Raw genomic sequence first — 16,679 nt, 5'->3', positions numbered from 1 at the left:
CTGGAATATGCTTTGCGCAAAAGGTATCTTGTAAGGTATCATTACAAAGCTTATAATTGACTGAGTGTGTTCATCCTATTTGTATGTATGTATCACTCTTGTATCTGAAACTATAAGTCTGGGGTCCTATTGTAATTATGCAAAGTGTGAGCCATTAACGGTGGTTTAGAATCTTGATGGCTCCCATTGACTAGGACAATTGGTTGTAGATGGTTTATTTACCTGCAAGCCTTCTTGGGGACCTGGGGGCCAACCCGTGAGTAATGAAGAATGAGGCGTTACAGTGGCATGTGACCATGTCACCTGGTACTGGAATCCATCTTAAACCTGGTGCTTTTCCATGTAGGAGGAGGGGTGGGGACCCAGAGAAACAAAAGATTCCCGCCTTGTGCCAAAGCCATGAAAGGGGATGGAACAGAACAAAGGGGGCTGCCAGTCATGAGAAATCCCCTAGTTACCACCAGAGCTGGAACTAACAAGGGCTGTACCAGGGGAAAGGATTGGGCCCAGGCTAGGAAGGAGTCTAGTCTGTGAAAGCAGCTTATTGGAACATCTCTGAGGGTGAGATTTACCTGTATTCAGTTTCTTAATGTATTAGCCTTAGACTTGCGTGTTTTGTTTTATTTTGCTTGATGACTTACTTTGTTCTGTCTGTTATTACTTGAAACCACTTAAATCCTACTTTTTATATTTAATAAAATCACTTTTTACTTATTAACCCAGAGCAAGTATTATTTCCTGGGGGAGCAAACAGCTGTGCATATCTATCAGTGTTATAGAGGGCAAACAATTTATGAGTTTACCCTGTATAAGCTTTATACAGAGCAAAACGGATTTGTTTGGATCCCATTGGGAGCTGGGTGACCTACTGAGTGGTTTTCAGTTAAAGCCTGCAGCTTTGGGGGCGTGGTTCAGACCTTGGGTCTGTGTTGCAGCAGGCTTGTGTGTCTGGCTCAACAAGGCAGGGTTCTGGAGTCCTAAGCTGGCAGGGAAAACGGGCTCAGAGGTAGTTTCAGCACATCAGGTGACAGTCCCAAGGGGGTCTCTGTGACCGAACCCATCACACCTGGGTGCTAGCAACCACGAACTAAGCTCATTTGCGAGCATGTGAGTGTCCCAACTAGCACTAGCCAGACTTGGGCTTTAAAAGGGCCAGTTTCCCAAGGCTGAAAACAATCGTGAGCAATGGTGGGTGACTGAGAGAACAAATGTCAACAAAACATGTGAAGGTGAGGAACTGCTTAAGGACGCAGCGTTCGACACCCAGAAACCAATTCTGCAATCATGACAGGCGCCTTCTTGGGTTAAAAGAGGGGAGGTGAAGGCGGCTGCTACCCAACCTCTCTCCACCCCTCCCCACCCCCAAACCAAAATGGAAAAATGAGAAGTTGGTAGCAATGAGTAGAAACTGGAAGTTAGGAAGTGCAGACAGTTGTTCGGGAAGCTAAAGGTATCAGCGAGGAATAGGGCCTGGAGGGGTAAGGACCGAGCAGGAATCCTTTCAATAGACGAGGAACAAGCCAAATCCTAGCAATGGGCCACAGCCAGTATTAGAGCAGAATAGTAAAATTGTCAATCACAGAAGTACTCAACAAATATCTCTCTTCTATATTTGGAAAGAGACAGGACGATACGTCCATATCTGAGTGTGATAATGAAACACTCTCTAGTCCCTCAGGAACTAGGGCGAATGCTAGACAGCAAATATTAAAGTGAAACCTTTGGAACCCGCAGTCCTGGATAACTTGCACCCAAACGTGTTAAAAGACTTGGCCGAGGAATTCTCTAAATCCCTTGTGTCATTTTGAACATGCTCCACCGGAGGACTGAGGAAAAGCTAACATTGCACCACGACTGAAAGGGGGGAACGGGGTGACCCAGGAAGCTATAACCCAGTTAGCCTGAGCCTGATGTCAGTCCAAGACAAAGTTGGGGCAAGACTGGTAGTGGGATGGAACCCTACAAGAATTCAAGGCTGGGAGCATGATGGGTTTAATCTACGGCCAGGGAGCTCGAGGTTAGCTATTAGAAACAAGCTGGCTAACTCCCAGGGGAGTTCCACTCTGGGACAGGCGTCCAAGGGCAGGTGCGGAAGCCCCATCACTGGAGGTGTTTAAGAACAGGTTGGATAAACCCCAGCCAGGGCTGGTCTAGGTTTACTTGTGGCTGCCTATTTCAGGCCTGTATTTCAAAACTTGTGCTCGGCTTCTGGGTGACACCCCAGACAAGTTGGTGTCAGCTCTGCCTAGCCTGCTTGATGGCCATTAAGGACCATCAGCTGTACAACTGACCCATTGAGAAAAGGCAGATACACCTTATGACTCAGCAATGCATGCAGGGGCGTGCCTATGGACAGGACTCTAAGCACCTGGCATTGGCCACTGTCGGCAGACAGGATTCTGGGCTAGATGGACCATTGGTCTGACCCAGTGTGGCCGTTCTGATGACATTACCTCCTTCCCCCCATGTCCACTGTGCCTCACTCCCAACCCTCAGCTCTCTGCCAGCCTGACCCCAGGGTCTCCCTCAGCTGCAGCAGTGATCTAAGGCAGGCCCCCCTTCCACTAACCCACTGGCACACTGGGCATAGGTCCATGCCAGCTTAAGAATTTTCTCCTTGTGTCCCCCCCTGGCATTAGCAGAGGGCAGCACCATGGCTGGTAGCTGCCTGCAGAGGCCAGCTCTGAGCTAGATCTGGGCTAGCCCGGCCACTGCTGGAAGAGAGCACCGGGAACACCAGTGCCATGCTCAATGCCATGTCCCCGTGGCCAGGCAGGGCTGGCAGTGCCCCGGCATGCCCTGAGCGCAGTATGGGAGCGCATGGCACAGACAGAATGCAGCAGACAGGGACAGGAACCATGTTTATTTCACGTGACACTGACTTACACTGGTCAATTGATTTGTACACACACCGGGAACACTCAGGCAGCAACCCCCCCAACCCCGCCCCCCCGGCTGGCTGGGCCGGCAGGAGGGAGCCGAATTCACACACAGATGATTATTTCTTCCATGGGGCCAGCAGGCAGCGGATCAACAGGGACGGTTCTATACACCTGGGCTCCCGCTCCCGACGCGGCGAAGCGACGCCCCCCGATCAGGAAATAGAAACATTAAATAAATATGTACAGTCGCGCCCGCAGGGGGCCAGGCTGGAACGGGCAGGGGCTCAGTCCCCCATTTTTACTTTAGATGTCTGCAGAGAGAAAGGAGACAGGTCAGAGCACGCCCTGAGCCCCTCCCAGGAGCACACCCTGCCAAGCGCCCCCCAACTGCCCTGATCAGGCAGCCTGGCTGAAGCTGCAGGACCCACAGGCCGCTCCTCCCCGATCAGCCCTGGGCACAAACTGCTCCAATTCCGGTGCCCAGTCAAACCATTCCCTGTGGCTGCTGGGGGGGGCCTGGCACTGCCAAGATGGGTTCCAGCAGCCAGGCCAGATGGTGCTATCACATGGAGCCACTGCATCATTCCCCCGCCCGTGTCCCCTGGGTGGGCTTCTCTGTTCACCAGAGAGCAGTGGCTGCACCCCTCCCATCACCCCCCTTGGGGCACTGAGGCCCTGCAGACACCTAGGCCTGTCTGATGAGCTGGGCAGCCCACGCCTGGGGCTGATGTGGGGCTTGGGGCCCCAGGAGCACGCTGGGCCCAGCGGGGCAGGAGCCGGTACCTGCAGGATGGCGACTATGACCCCGAAGAGCCCGATGGCGCTGCCGAAGATCTCCACGATCAGGATCTTGACGAAGAGGCTGGCGTTCTGGGCATCGGCCAGCGCAGCCCCGCTGCCCACAATGCCCACGCACACCCCGCAGAACAGGTTGGAGAGGCCCACGGTCAGACCAGCCCCAAACATGGAGAAACCTGGAAGGGATGGGGCAGGGAGCGGTGAGATGCAGCAGGCCCCAGGCCAAGGCCTGGCTTGCACAGGGGCTTGGCCTCCTCCTGTGAGAGCCCGCTGGGGCACTCCGGGCGCTGGCCCAGGCTGGGAAACTCTTAGGAGCTGCCAGGGGCAGAGTTAAGGGGACAGAGCAGAATATGAAGAGGACAAACCAAGGCTGCCAAATTCCAGCCATTTCCCTGAAGTGCCTTTGCCAGGCAGGGCCCTGTGCGCTCAGCCGGCCACAGATCTGCGCCTGCAGTGCCAAGGTGAGCTCAAATCGCCGCCACGCACCAAGAGCAGGTGACACTGTGCCTTTGGGGCAAGGGAAGCAGAGGTAGCGAACCCAGACCCCAGCTACCTAGGAAGATGCCCCCAGAGACTGGTCCCCCATCTATGGCCACATAGGAGCGTCTGAGAGGAAGCAACATTTTCCTGCCCTGTGGCAGCCGCCCTGGGTCCAGAGCCCGGCTGCAGGTGCCCAGTAGGGTGGAGATTGGGAGGGCACAGGGCGCTCTCCTGGCAGGCTCAGGAAGGGCCCCAGGGGCTGTGTGGTACAAGGGGTCACATCTTTTACAAATGCCAATTTCTCAGTCTCCTCTCTGGGAGCCTTCTTAAAAGACTGCTTACGTTTAAACATTTTCTAGTATACCCGACCTCCTATGGGGACTAAAATAGCAATGCTTATCTCTTTACTCTTATTTACCAATACCTCTTTTCTTGGAGCGAGAAAGCTACTTCTCCTCCTCTCTTTACCCGGCCTTCTACCACCAGGGGTGTGCATACTTTAATGATCAATCACTTCTTAATACTTTTCAAGGTTTACGATCACTTTTCCATACTTCTCAAAGTTTGTTTCATTACTCAATAAATGCTCGTGATACCTTTCCCCCTTTCGCAAGTCTCCACCGAACGGTTGTAGTTAAAGTGCTGCACAGGATCTTTTCAGGGGGAATAAGGCAAAGTCCCACATTTATGGGTAATACATGTATGCTATAGTGTGGATTGATACATGTATTACTAATAAATGTGGGGCTTTGCCTTACTCCCTCTGGAAAGATCCTGTGCAGTACTTTAACTACAACACTATCCAGCCAGCCACCCTGCTCCCAATGCTAGGCGAGGCGGGCGGCCCTTCTGACCAGCTGGGCCTGCAGGGGCGGAAGTGGGACAGGCCAGTGCTCCCCAGCCGTGCCTGCCCCAGAGGAGAGGTGCAGCTCCTAGGGCAGGGCCCAGACAGGGCTCACAGCTGCTCTCACAGGGGTCCGGTTGCCGCCAAGCATCCCAGGAAGGGCTGCACTGCACACACAGGGGCCCGTCGCTCACTGGGGGAGCAAACAAGGACCACTGTGCACACCTTAGGGGAACAGTATGCTGGAGCGTGCAGCGAGAACGGGCACTGGCATGGGGCCGGGGTGCAGGAGCCTCCCTCCACACAGGGCAGAGCCCGCTAGCCCCACAGGCCCCTCGACACGGGGCAGGGCACAGCTTACCTGCGTGGTAGTTCTTGGCGCCGATGGTCTCTGGGGTGGTGCCGCTGAAAGGCTGGAAGACGACACACGGCGCAGGGTTAGCGGCAGGGGTACAGCAGCCTGGCCAGAGCTCCCTGCCATGGGGACGGGCCAGACCCCCAGAGTCCCAGTCCTGGGTCTTAGCTCCCTGCTCCACAGGCCCCTCCCCGCTCCACACCGGGGCAGAGGGAGATTGCCCCGCACAGAACCAGCATCTGTGTCTGTCTGAGCGGGCATATGGCGGCAAGACACGCCTGTTAAGGCGTCGCCCGCAGGTTGGGACCCTGCTGTTGCGCTGCCCTGCCCAAGCCGCACCCCCTGGGCCGCATCGGACAAACGCACCCGGCTCCCCAGCGTGACGGGCGGGCTAGGGAGAAACGGCTCTGCCTCGGAGATGGGCTGGGACTCACAGCCACGTCTGATTCAAGTCACAGTGGGACCCGGGGCAAGTCCTGCCCTGCTCTGGACAATGGAGCCACAACCCTCCCCGAGAGGGCCAGGCCTGCTCCGGCTGTGAGCTCAGGCACCGCCCCTTGCCTGGGTTAGGCTGGACTAACAGGGTTTTACCAGAGCCCTGCCATCTCCCCTCCTGAAGCCCAGCTCAACTCCTCCATGCCACAGTGGCTTCTGAACCTGAACCCACGCACCCGTTATCCCAGCCAAGGAACGCCCCGTGGGCACCCAGCACCCAGCCCTGCAGGGCGCCAGGCTCTGCCCACTGCCACCCGCTCCCCGGGCTCCTGGCCCTGCCTCAGCTGGTACAGGCCCCTTAGAGCCAGGACCGCAGGCCAGGGGAGCCAGGGACACCCCATGTGGAAGAGGATCCCCCCGCCAGGCGCCTGCGCTGGGTTTGCTGCTCTGCCCAGCGATATTTGAGGGAAGCAGTGAAGAGACCCTGAGCCTTGGCTATGTCCCTCCCCCCCCCGGTACGGACGTGTCAGGGGAGACAGTGCAGAGCTCCAGGGGCTGCCTGGGGGGTGCCCCCTCCCCCCCCGCCCCCAGGCACCTCAGCCATGTTGCTGATGACGATCGCCATGATGATCCCGTAGATGGCAACGGCCTCACAGAAGATGATGCTGTGGATGAGGGGCAGCGTTAGCAACTGGAGCCAGAGACCCACAGCCCAGCCTCTGCCCCCCACAACTGCCTGTCGTGCTGACAGACGAGGCGTCTCCCCCATGCTGACACCACCCAGTGCATCTCCCCCTGCTAAGCCCCCCGGCCCCGCTGCGGAGACGCTCCAGCGGGGGGCGGCGCTGGCCCTTCGCCACCCCAGCACAGATGGGAAGCATCCAACAGGCAGACACAAGGGTGGGAGGCCTCATACCCCACACAGCTAACTCAGCCCCCACACCCCCATGCAGGCCACTGCACCGCCCCATAGCCCCTGGGGGCCTGCAGCCAGCCAGGGACAGGAAGCACTGCCTTTCCCAGCATGCACTGGTGCTTCAGGATGTTTCACATTTCCAGTCCGAGGGCGAGGAGCCCAGAGGCCCAGGCAGAAGCGGTTTCCTTCAGATCTGGACTGGCTGGTGCCCCCGCCCGCCGGAGCAGGGGGCGGGCTGTGGGGACAGGACCCAGCAGCTGCACAGTGACCCGGCCTGACCCCTAGCAGGGCTGGGATCCCAGCCCCAGACCAAGGGGCTCAGCACTCTACCGCACAGCCCAGAGGGGCCAGTGTGCTGGGGAAGCGTGAGCAGCTCCGGTGAATCGCTGACTAGCTCCCTGGGGCGCTGTCCCCCCAGGTGCCAGGTTCTGTCCCGGAGCACCACACTGGGGACCAGCTGTCCTTACCTGACCAGGTTCTTTGTTTTAATCCTGGGGGCCTTCACTCCCCCGCCGATGATGCTGGAGCCAGTGATGTAGATCCCCCTGCGAGAGACAGGGCAGTCAGTGAGGGAGCCCTGGGCGGGCGCCTGCCTGAACGGAGAGCTAGCAGCTGCCAACGAGGAGATGGTGCCTCCCTGGGGCAGAGCCGAGCGCCGACCGGAGAGAGCTCGCAGCAAGCTCAGCGGGAGCTGAATGCCCAGCTTGTCCCGCTCACACCCCAGGCGCACACGGTGAGACGGGCTGGGAAAAGCAATGGCACCCAGGGACACAGGGCAGTTGCCAGCCCGACCGGGACTCGCTGGCACAGAACCCACGGAGACCAGCCTGGCATCTCCCAGGCCACCAGCATCCCCGGCAGCTCTCCAGAGCCGTCAGCAGGAGCTGCCCCAGACCCAAGGTGCCCTGCTGAGATGTTGGAGCCAGGCAGCAGCCGAGGGGCTGACTCAGGCATGGCAGCACCCCCCACCCCCCCCGGGGCACATCTCCCCGGTCCCCCAGCAGGAGCCTCAGCAAACCCCACGGGACCAGCAGCCCCGGACAATGGGACCCATCTCACCAGGCTGCGCCCACCACGGACAGCGAGATGGCCAGGCCGATGCCCAGGTTGGACCACATGAAGGGGGAGGTTTCCGTTAAGAACCTAGAGGCAGAAGGGAACCTCGTTAGTGCAGAGTCAGGGCCGGCCCCGCCCGCCCCAGCACTCCAGGGGCCGACGGCCAGCGCCTCCCTTCCACGGGAGGAGGGCAGCAGGCGAGACGGCTGCCTGCTGTGCGGCCCCCCCCAGTGCAATGGCCACCCTCACGTGCGCACACAGCTCCTGGGGGCTCCAGCACAGGGCCCACCTGTCCTTCCCCAGCACGTGGCAGAGCCATGAGCTCGGTAAGAGACCAGCCCGACGCTGCCCCCCAAGCAGACCCAGCCACGCCTCATCCCCAGCCGTCACCCCCCAGAGCCCTGACGTGACCGGGCAGACTCCTCCTGCGGCGCAGCCCAGGCCAGGCAGGAGAACACTTGAAAGCCCTGTCCCCATTGCCCTTGGAGGAGGAAGGCGTAGGGCCGGCTGCTGGGGGAATCAGCCAGCCCAGCCCAGGGCAATCTGGATAGTGCCTGCCAGCAATCAGCGCCACAGGCAGCTGGCAGAGAGCACAGGAAGGGGCAGGGCAGGGGCAGCAGAGCGCGACTGGACGCTGAGGGCAGGGTGCAGGCTTTCCTGGTTGCAATGGGGAGGGGAGCAGAGCTGCAGCCCGGCGCCCTGTGGCAGGATCCAGCAGTGGAACGGGACAGTGCACAGCGGGAGTGAGCAGGGCGCTGGGCCAGCCGGGTGCAGCATGCCCTCAGTCCACGCCAGCACCGAGCGGGCTCCGAGCCATGGGAGACAGAGAGAGGAGCGGCTCCTACGCCAGGGGAGCGATGAAGGTTCTGGGTCTCTGCTGTCGGAGGTACAGTCTCTCCGCGCAGCCGCACGTTCTCCCTGCACGCCCCTGGCCCTTACACTGCCCGGGCCGAGGACGACTGCTGGCCAACGTGACAGAGCAGGTGCTGCTTTCTGGTCACCTCTGCCAGCTATCGCTCTCAGTGGGAAGCCCTGCTCGCTGGAACCTGCCCGTCTAAGCACCCGCCTAGCCCCGGGCAGGGCGCCCAGCCGCAGGGTCGGCACTTGAGAGCCATCTTACCAGGCCACATCGAAACGGAAGCCCAGGTCAAATATCGTGTAGCAGATACCTGAAAAGAAGAGCAAGAGGGAAACCTTCAGTCAGCCCGAGCCCCAGCCTGGCCTAGCTGCTCCCACCCTGCCCAGCCCGGCTGCTGTGAGCCACCCACACCAACCGAGCAGCCTGGCTGCCAGTGGACAGAAGGGCACCAGGAAGCCCCGGGCCAGGCAGCACTCTAGGGCACGGCCCTCCAGACAGACGGGGAGCCCTGCTCTGGGGAGCTTAGGGTGGGACGGATTCCCTGTGGCTTCCCCACGCCCAGGGCGCCCGCCAGCAGCTGTCCCGGTGATTCCCGCCACATACGCTGAAAGCAGCCACGGTCCAGCCTGACGACCACCTCATTCGCACACATAGGGGGTGTCGCACCAACGCTGACTGGAGACAGATCCTGCACGTGCTGCTACTGCGCCCATCACTGTGGTATCTGGCCGCTCCTCCACCCACAAAGCAGGGTCAGCGGTGAGAGACAACCACCCCATTCCAGCTGGGCCACGGGCGCCAATCTGGCCCTGAAGGTACAGATGAGGTCGCTCGCCAGCCAGGGCAAGGCAGCCCTTGGGGCCCAGCGGGGTCTGCCCGGCTCCCCCAGCGCCCTGCCCCTCAGGGAGTGCGCGTGAGCACTCGGCATGGCTGGCTCATTCCTTCCGCAGTGCAGAGCCCGGGCTCCTTTACTGATCCTCACATGCTGTCCCGTCACCCTGAGCCTGCGACCACACCCATGTGTCAGCGCCAGCACGAGTCACGGGGCGGACAGTCTGCACTTGGCTGGGCACAGCAATCCGGGATGGGTCTGGGCTGCCCGCTCCTGGGGCACTAGGTCTGAGAGCCCTGCGGGGGAACGGCTGCTGGCTTAGGAGCGTTGGCAGGTGCTGGCTGAGGATGCCACAGCAGCGGTGCTGGCAGGATATGAAGCAGGGGCCGAGCAGCGACCGGGACTAGAACTCTGCCCTTCCTGGCACCCAGAGCCGTGCTCTAACCACTAGACCACTGTGCCCAACCTAGTTACCACTGTGGGCCGCATATGCAGCTCTCTGTGTTATGTGGGCCCCATCCACACCATATAGACACTACCTGTATGGCCCTGAGGGTGTCACATGGGCGCAGCTGAGAGCTGATTGGGCCGCACGTGGCCCGCGGGTTGAGAATCACTGCACTAGGCCATAGTGCCCCCAAACCCAGAAATGAGCTGGAGCAGCCTGAGCAGGATGGAGGAGCATGTGCCAGCACCAGCGCACCCACCGGCCCCTTTGCTGAGGAGGATCCCAGGGTTGGCTGAGCCCCTGCTGGCCTAGGAGTGGATTCTAGGAGGATTGTGTTCCCGTGAGGACGTGTAGCTGGCTGTGGACTTACGGTCCCCTGCGGTGAGGCACCAACAGGTGGGGGATCCGACACCAAGGGCAGAGTGTCTCTGGTGCTCTTGGCCACAGCGTCACTTGGCCCAGCCATGCACACAGGTGTGCTGCACCCCTGCCCCTCCAGTCCACAGGTGGGTACGACCCTGCGGGGCTCCCTGGGCCGTTAGCCTGGGACACTGGCCCTCGCCCTGGCAGAGATCCGGGCCCTGCAGGAGCCGTGGAGGTTGCTGCAGCTTGAGGCCGCGTGGGATCTGCCCATCACCTCACCTTCCAACCCATGGCTTGTTCTCTTCCATGACTCCTGAAAAACACCTCTCTCCTTGCTCCAACAGCGCAGGGGGCCCAGCACTGTGGGGACTGGGGAGGGAGCTGCAGGGGACATGCTGGGGCAGGAGGCCACACTCTGGTGGGCGTGAGACTCACCCCCACTAGCAGCCCATTACGGAGATGCCGAGAGCTGCAAGGAGCCCAGCTTAGGCAGGCGGGCTAGGAAAGGCCCCCACACCCTGTTCTGCACATCCCTGGGCACCCCCAGCAGCGCCCCAGTGCCCATCGTAAAGGGGAAGGGGGGTCTAACTGAAACTGGCTCCCCGCTAGCCTGGGGCCATTTCTCCCATTTCAGTGGCTGGCGGAGGGGACTCAGCCCCCTCCTTCCCAGGACAGTCTTGCTTGTAAAGGTATTTCTGGTGCCCCAGCACTTGGCCTCTTCCCCCCAGAATTAATCTCCTGATTTCCAGACTACGGCGCTCCCTCGCACTCACAGCAGCTGCCAGGCACAAGCCCTGCTAGAGACACTAGGCCTAGAAACCCCTCCCCATGAAAACCACACAGCGCGGGGCCTGCTCCCCTGTTAAGCGCTTGCAATCAGCTGTCATACAATCACTAGAACCCACGTGGCGCGGGCATTGCACCGAAGCTCACCAACATGGCCACACCACCGAGAGCTGGTGACTAAATCCTTTACACGGTCTCTTTAAACAAACTCACACTGTTGTGAGGATGATTGGTTGGTTTCTGAGGTTTACATGGCAGGGACTCGTAAAACTTCCTAAATAAATAGCTTAACTCCCCCGACCCCCAAACCAGGACCTGAAAGCGTCCCACTCCCCAGCCAGCCAGAGGGGATAGGGGAGAGACCAGCCACCGCTCAGATTCAAGGCCAGTTGCTGCTCAGAGCCTGCCCAAGCAATAGCAGCAAGAAATTAACAAGCCTTGAGTCAGTTTCCTGACTGCCCCCAGGTCTCCCCGTAGCAGCAGGGAACTGCCCAGTGCCACGCCAATCTCCCTCTGCGCCCACTGAGCAGTGGCAGGCACTGGTGACGCCGCAGCGGGGCCAGAAGCTTGATACAACAGTGGAAGCGGCGCAGAGTTCTATGGCTGGCCAGGGAGGGGGACGCCTCACCCCACAGGTACAAACGCTGCGTTTTGAAGATAAGTAGCTCCGAAGCCATGAGTACTGAGCACTCCGCCAGGGAGTCCAAACGCTCCCCAGTCGGGGCCAGCTTGACCGGTGCCCAGAGCAGGAGAGGCTCTGAAACACAGCGTGCTGCGCAGAGGCTGAAGCAGTAACCAATTTCTGCCTGCAGGAGGAAAAGGCCAACAACTCATCTGTCAGGTCCCAGCCGAGAACCCAGGCCTCAAACAAGCACAATGAAGGGCCAGCAGCAGGGCCCAGCTCCATCCAATCCAGCTCCCTCCTTTACAGAGTTTGAAATTCACATGCACTTAACCCCCCCTCCAGTGCGGGAACATCTGACTCAGAACGGTTTCCAGCCCTTCCTTGGCCACTGGTTGTGAGAAGTCTCCCCTCACTAACAGCACATCTCCTCCACGCTTTCCAAGGGGCACTAGGAAGCGCAGGCTGGAAAATCGAGCTGCAGAATGGAGAAGACATGCATTATTTATACAGCCCCAGAACCATACAGGCTGCATCCCAGGCACAGAGGAGGCCGCGCCCCTGCTCCAAGGAGCAGATAACTGAAGGCAGCCGTTCCAGTCCTGGCATCACACCAGATACACGGGGCGGGTAACAGAGCGGAGGCTGGATGGCTGCATGGTGTATGCAGCATGTCAATCACACCTTCAGCAAAGCAGGGTTAGAAGGGAACACGGAGGAAGAGAGTGTGGCAAGTCACCTCCAAAACATCAAATACCTTCCCTCGTACGCCAAGGCCAGAATCCATGGCTTCGCCGGCCCCCGCAGAATTCACAGGCTCACCACAGGCCTGCGCCCCATAGTCACTGCCATAAACACAGCCCCAGCAGGGAGTGGACGGATCAGCAGGCTCACATCAGCCCAGCTCCCCTCCCCCTGCTCACTAGCCACCTATGCGCTGCTGAACCCAGGTTAGGCCTGGTCCACCAACAAGCTGCGCCGACTGAACTAGCTGTCGAGGGATCAGTGCAGTCCGGCCGGTGCCAGCCCCTAGTGCGGGCACTGATTTGGCACGAGTGCTGTATGGCTACTGCCAAGCCAGCGCTCACCCCGCACGCAGGCCAGCCTGGCACCTCGCAGGCCGGGCGCTCACAGGCTCCTTGGGGCAGGGAGCTGGCGTCCTGGCAGTCTCTAAAGCACCGAGCGCTCAGTGCACTGAGCAGACCTTCGTGGAGAGTCACCTGGCAGCTAACTCAGCCACCTCACGTGGGTCAGAACACACAGGGTGGCCTGCATGGAGGACGACACCCAGGCCCCCCCAGATGCCTTAGGGGGACTATTGGAACCACAAGCCCTGAGGGAAGGTGGCTGGCTGCCCTGGCCCCTCACATCTGTGGCCAGCCTCTAGCCGGAGGGACTCGCCCAGAGTTAACCCACCAGGCTGGCTGGGACGCTTGCTCTGGGCAGTGTCAATGCTCCAGCTGAGGGGACAGTCCTGGCTGCGTGCAGGGGAGTCAGGCCCGGCCCGGCTGTTCGACCATTGCCAGACAGCCAGTCCCCCAGGGACCCCCAGCTCTAGGCTCTGAATCACTGGGGTTAGCAGGGAGTTGGCAGCTCACGTGGTGCTGGCTCCTCACCGGACAGTGCTCAAATTGCATTAAAAGCAGCTCAGAGCCCACTACACTCTGCCTGCCTCCCAGCCTCTGGCCAGCAAGGGCTGGGGCTGGGAAGGTGGGCAAGGGAGGTGTCTAGCCCAGCCCTGCCCTGCTCCAGACCAGCCGGCTGGGTGTTGCTTCTGTCTGCGATGCCCAGGACCCACCACCCCGGCCCTGCCCACTCCTGCCCTCACTGGCTGGTAAGAACTCTGTCCCCAGCCTGTGATCTGGGACAAAGTGCAGGCCTCTCCAGGGACCTATCCTGGGCCCATGGGAGACACCCCCCACAATAGCCACAGGGCCTCAGTGGCTCGTGTTCTCCCCACGCTAGGGGCTGAAAGACTGGGGTCACCACGCACCGGTCAGTTACAGCCATCCTGACTACAATATGCCAAGTGGGGGCCCAGTGCAACCTGGGGGAGGGTGACTCAACACCCCAGGCTCCGGCTGCAGTGGCCACGGGGTGAGGAACCCAAGAGAGGAAGCAAAACTGTTCCCAGCAGCCCCGCCACAAAAGGAGGAAGGAACGAGTCACCCTGGCCAATTGAGCAAGCTGCACGGCACCCAAGGAACGGCCTGCAAAGGGGCAGTGCATCGCATGGGCCCCTTTCCCTTCTCCCCACCCCCGCGTGTGCCCAGAGGCCTGAGTGTCTCCGCCAGGGCAGACGTGTCTGCACTGGGGCTATTTACTGTTTTGGGTTCTGCAGTTCCTGCTCCACAGACCAGGGCCCAGCCACCAGGCCCAGCCAGTCTCAGCTGCCACTGACTAGCACAAGGCCAAACCCAAAGCAGGTTCCTACAGCACCTTCTCACTGGCTCAGAACATATTGGGCCCTGGGTTTATTGACAAAACATGCCGGGTGACAGACACCGGTTCCATTGTGTGCCAGCTCCCAGACTGCACGGCACAGGTGCGAGGGTCACTGCAGGCTGCGAGCCCTGGCGCATTCCCAGTGGGTTCTCTGGCACTTCGCTGACCAGCCAAGAATGCAGAAACAAAGGCGCAGATTGGTTCCGGCCTCCTCTTTACTGGAGCTGGGATTGCACAGGACGTGGGCAGTCAATGCCCGGCCTCAACTAGAAACCGTTCCCAGATGGCTCAGCAAGCCCACGTCACGATGTTGCATCCAGCACGTCTCCGAGAGCCGCCTGATTCATGGATTGCATTGAGCTGACTCTCGATGGGTTCACTTCGGCAGGGGGTGGATTAGAGCAGGGCAGGCCCACGGGACTTCTGGGGAGATCCTGACTGAGCCAGCAGCACTGTCACCTTGTTATTCAGTTGCCCCTTCGTCTGAGCACCGAGTCTGGAGTCTTCTCTCAGAGAGAAGCCAGGCTGTTCGTGCCCACCTCACTCGGCTACGAGAGCAGGCGCTAACCTGCAACTCCATCAAAGTACAGGCCTGACTAGTTGTCAGTGCTCAGCGATGCTCTGACCCTCAAAACCATGGTCACCGCGAGGATACCAGACAGTCTGAGCCCACTGCCGGAGAGCTGCCCTTCCATGCGGCATCTCCATTGCGCTGCAGAAGTGCTACGCCACCGGCTTCAAGCCAAAGCTTGGAGAAACTCGTGCACCTACTCAAAACAACATCATTCGGACAACTACTAAGGAGAGCCAGCTTCTCAGCCTGGAAGAGGCTGGGTTACTCCATCCGGAAAGCCACAGGGCCTGTTTTCCTGCAGTCCTGCTGCTGCCCCTCCTCCCCCTTTGAGCCAAATGACAACTTGTCTCGCACTTGATAGACCCAGACTAGCCCCCACAACACCACCCGTCACCCGTTTCCCAATGGGGAAGAGGTGAAGCAGGGCACCGGGTGGGTCAGAGAGCCAGGAACAGACCCCAGGAGGCCTGGCTCCCAGTTCTGTGCTCTGACTGGGAGACCTGTCCCCTTTAACACGAGGGCTTGAAGTGAAATGCCCCCCAAAAGTGACTATCTAGACCCAGCCGAAGACACTCCCGGGGGAGGCTCACCAAGAACAACTATATTAGTGCAAGAGTCCTTCGGGCTCAGCAGGGGAGAGAGACTCCTACCCCAGGGAAGTCTTAGCGGGAGAATCCTTGCAGTGAAAGGAGCCTGGGCCCTCGCTGGCCCACAGGACCTGTCCAGCCTCCCCCCAGCTCGTCTGCAGGACCTGTCCAGCAGACAGCAGTGACGCAGACCTGCCGCAGCCTCCCACTGATGCCTCTCAACCCTGTTCTGAAGAACCCCACTGCAGGTCCTTCCAAAGCCCCCATCACTGCCATGCTCAGGCTCCAGAGGTCATTCATTCCTGGCCTTTGCAGGGGCTGCCAAAGGGGACAGATGGGGCCTCTGGACTCACTAAGAACTGGACGGCTCTACCCCACCGCGGCAGACACTTGCAAGCGAATGTCCAGCTAAGGAACGCAGCCCAGGGGCCGAGCACACTGGTACAAACTGCAGCTCAGCCCACGCACCGCAGCCAGAGCCAAACCGGACAGGAGGAACGCTCAGAGCCCACCAGGCAGCTGGCCCAAACGTAGCTGCCTGTGCTACAAGAGGAGATTGGGAGCACCCCGCAGCAGGAGAGGCAGCGTCCCCCGGCCCATTGCCACAGTCTGGGGGTCGCCACCGGCCTGGGCTCAGCGTAAAGGGCGACAGGAACAAGAAGCCCTACGCTCCTGCCTGGAGCCAGCCCTGTGCAACTCTCCTGCCCCAGGAGGTGCCAAGCGAAGGCAAGAGGGCGCTGCCCTGGGGCAGGGGTGTGAGGCGGATCCCTACCCAGACAGAAGGGACTTCACGCACCAGGACTCCTGCCTCTGCCCCCACAGCCCCTACCCTTCCCCCCAACTCTGACCCCCACCCCATCCCGCTCCATATCCACCCCTCCCCCAACTAACCATCTCCCCCCGGCCCCCTCCTCTCCATGTCCACCCCTCCCCCAACTAACCCCCAACCCCCCAACTCTGAGCCCCTCCCCCAACTAACCCCCAACCCCGAGCCCCTCCCCCAACTGACCCCCTCCATGTCCACCCCTCCCCCAACTCTGACCCCCTCCCCCAACTGAGCACCTCCCCCATCCCCCTCCATGTCCACCCCTCCCCCAACTAACCCCCAACTCTGACCCCCTCCCCCAACTGACCCCCTCCATGTCCACTCCTCCCCGAAATGACCATCTCCGCCCCCCCGCCCACACCCCTCCCCCCAAGCGAGCCCCGCGCCGCGCCGCTCCGCTCACCCACGCCGGCCAGCGTGGCCCAGAAGGCGAGGCCGAGGCCCGTGTACAGCAGGAGCGGCCCGGTCATGGCGGCGGCTCCTCAGCGCGGACTGCGGGGAAGGACCGGCCGGGAGGCGAGCAGGTCACCTGACTCACACCATGTGACCGGGCGGGCCGGGCCTCCCGCAC

General features: G+C 60.4%; 1 protein-coding gene across 1 annotated transcript; it reads right to left on the bottom strand.

Moving 5' to 3' along the window:
• Positions 1-2,844: 2,844 nt before the first annotated feature.
• On the bottom strand, positions 2,845-16,638 carry ATP6V0B (ATPase H+ transporting V0 subunit b). The gene is made up of 8 exons (XM_065409127.1): positions 16,512-16,638; positions 8,887-8,935; positions 7,770-7,853; positions 7,178-7,255; positions 6,390-6,459; positions 5,366-5,417; positions 3,666-3,856; positions 2,845-3,193 (listed from the first exon to the last, which is right to left on the bottom strand). The coding sequence occupies exons 1-8, from the start codon at positions 16,576-16,578 to the stop codon at positions 3,167-3,169; spliced, it is 618 nt and encodes a 205-aa protein (XP_065265199.1). The 5' UTR covers positions 16,579-16,638; the 3' UTR covers positions 2,845-3,166.
• Positions 16,639-16,679: the final 41 nt, after the last annotated feature.

This window comes from Emys orbicularis, chromosome 8 (assembly GCF_028017835.1).
Source record: "Emys orbicularis isolate rEmyOrb1 chromosome 8, rEmyOrb1.hap1, whole genome shotgun sequence".
NCBI classification, from domain to species: domain Eukaryota; kingdom Metazoa; phylum Chordata; order Testudines; family Emydidae; genus Emys; species Emys orbicularis.
Note: the sequence above shows the minus strand (reverse complement) of the source record. Positions and strands in the feature narration are given on the sequence as shown.